General features: G+C 67.3%; 1 protein-coding gene across 1 annotated transcript in view; it reads left to right on the forward strand.

The window, feature by feature from the left end:
• ERBB3 (erb-b2 receptor tyrosine kinase 3) overlaps positions 1-1,861 on the forward strand; it is a gene marked incomplete at its 5' end in the record, with an annotated part of 11,646 nt that overhangs the window by 6,578 nt on the left and 3,207 nt on the right. The window contains 6 exon segments of the mRNA XM_021379079.1: positions 11-157; positions 353-494; positions 684-803; positions 910-1,008; positions 1,091-1,276; positions 1,382-1,537. Coding sequence (XP_021234754.1) covers positions 11-157; positions 353-494; positions 684-803; positions 910-1,008; positions 1,091-1,276; positions 1,382-1,537 — 850 coding nt within the window.

A 1,861-nucleotide genomic window follows, 5' to 3' on the forward strand; every position in this document is an offset into this window, starting at 1 on the left:
AATGGGGGAGGGGGAATGGGGAGAAATGGGGGGAATGGAGGAGAATGGGAGGCAGTGGGGGGCTGTGCATGGTGCATGGCTCACCCCTCTCTGCCTCTCCTAGGTGCACGGGGCCGCTGCTGCGGGACTGCCTGGGGGATGCGCTGCCCAGTGCCAGGTATGGGGTGTCTGGGGAGCTTGGGGGGGCCTTGGCCTCATTGTGCCACGGTGCACTGCGCCGTGCCATGCCGTGCCGTTCCCTATCCATATGGGCGCTCAGTGCCCCCCTCCTGGCCATGCTGTCTCCCCACTGTGGGGCACAGCAGAGTGTGGGGCACATGGCACCGGAGCTGAGCCCCGTCCGCCCCCCCAGGAGAGCCCCCACGGTGATCGCGGTGCTGGTGGTCGGAGGGCTCTTCCTCTCCTGCTCCTGCGTCCTCCTCTCCCTGCTCTACTGGCGTGGCAAGAAGATCCAGAAGAAGCGGGCGATGCGGCGCTACCTGGAGCGGGGCGAGGTGAGCGGGGCAGGGGGGGGGTCCGACGGGTGGGGGGTGCCCACCTCCATCCATCCCCTCCTGCACCCGTCTGTGTCCGCTGCCCCATCCGTCCCCATCCGTCCTCATCCCTGTTTCTGCCCCATTGGTCCCCATCCTTTTCTCCATCCCCATCTCTGTCCCTGTTCCCCCCCCACCCCGGCCCCACAGAGCCTGGAGCCGCTGGACCCCAGTGAGAAGGCCAACAAGGTGCTGGCACGCATCTTCAAGGAGACGGAGCTGAAGCGGCTGAAGGTTTTGGGCTCAGGCGTGTTCGGCACCGTGCACAAGGTGAGGGGGGCTGGGTGGGACGGGGGTCAATGGAGCCGGGCACGGCACTCACATCCCATCCCCACCCCCTCCTCCTCCCCCTCCCCATCCCCATCCCACCCCATAGGGCATCTGGATCCCGGACGGTGACTCCATCAAGATCCCGGTCAGCATCAAGGTGATCCAGGACTGGAGCGGGCAGCAGTCCTTCCACGCCGTCACCGACGTAAGTCCGGCGCTTTGCCCCCTCCCCGCTGCCCACCGCCCCTGGATCCGACGGCTGACCCCTCCCTATCCCCCCCCTCCAGCACATGTTGGCCATCGGCAGCCTGGACCATGCCTACATCGTGCGGTTGTTGGGCATCTGCCCCGGCTCCCAACTGCAGCTGGTGACGCAGCTGCTGCCGCTGGGCTCCCTGCTCGACTACGTGCGCAAGAACCGCGGCAGCATCAGCCCGCAGCTGCTGCTCAACTGGTGCGTGCAGGTGGCCAAGGTGAGCGCTGAGCTGCGAGCCCAGGGTTGGGGGAGGTGTGGGGGGGGGGGGTCCTCCCGTTGCCCCCCCCCCATCCCGCCCCGCTGACCCCCGCCCCGCACGCAGGGGATGTATTACCTGGAGGAGCACCGCATGGTGCACCGCAACCTGGCGGCGCGCAACGTGCTGCTCAAGTCGCCCAGCCAGGCGCAGGTGGCCGACTTCGGCATCGCCGACCTGCTCTACCCCGACGACAAGAAGTACTTCTACAACGAGGTCAAGGTGGGAGCCCGCGTCGCCGCGCCTCTGCGTCCCCAAAACCTGTGCCAGGGGTCCGCCCCCCCCGCTTCCCGTTCCGCGTGTGCCCCCAAATCCCGTTCCGTAGGGCGGTTCCCATCTGGATGTCCCTGGTAGCTGTGTGCCATGAGTTTATCCCCCCTCCGTGTGTGTCCCCCGTTACCCCCATGGGCACCCTCTGTGCGTCCCCCAAACCATCTCTCAATGGAGACCCCCCATCCCTGAGTGTACCCCCCACTCCCAGGTCTGTCCCTATGCCCCCCAGCCCTTCATCCTCCCCCCACCAGTTCTGTCCCCATGTCCTCCAGC

This window comes from Numida meleagris, chromosome 32, assembly GCF_002078875.1.
Source record: "Numida meleagris isolate 19003 breed g44 Domestic line chromosome 32, NumMel1.0, whole genome shotgun sequence".
In the NCBI taxonomy this organism is placed as follows: Eukaryota; Metazoa; Chordata; class Aves; order Galliformes; family Numididae; genus Numida; species Numida meleagris.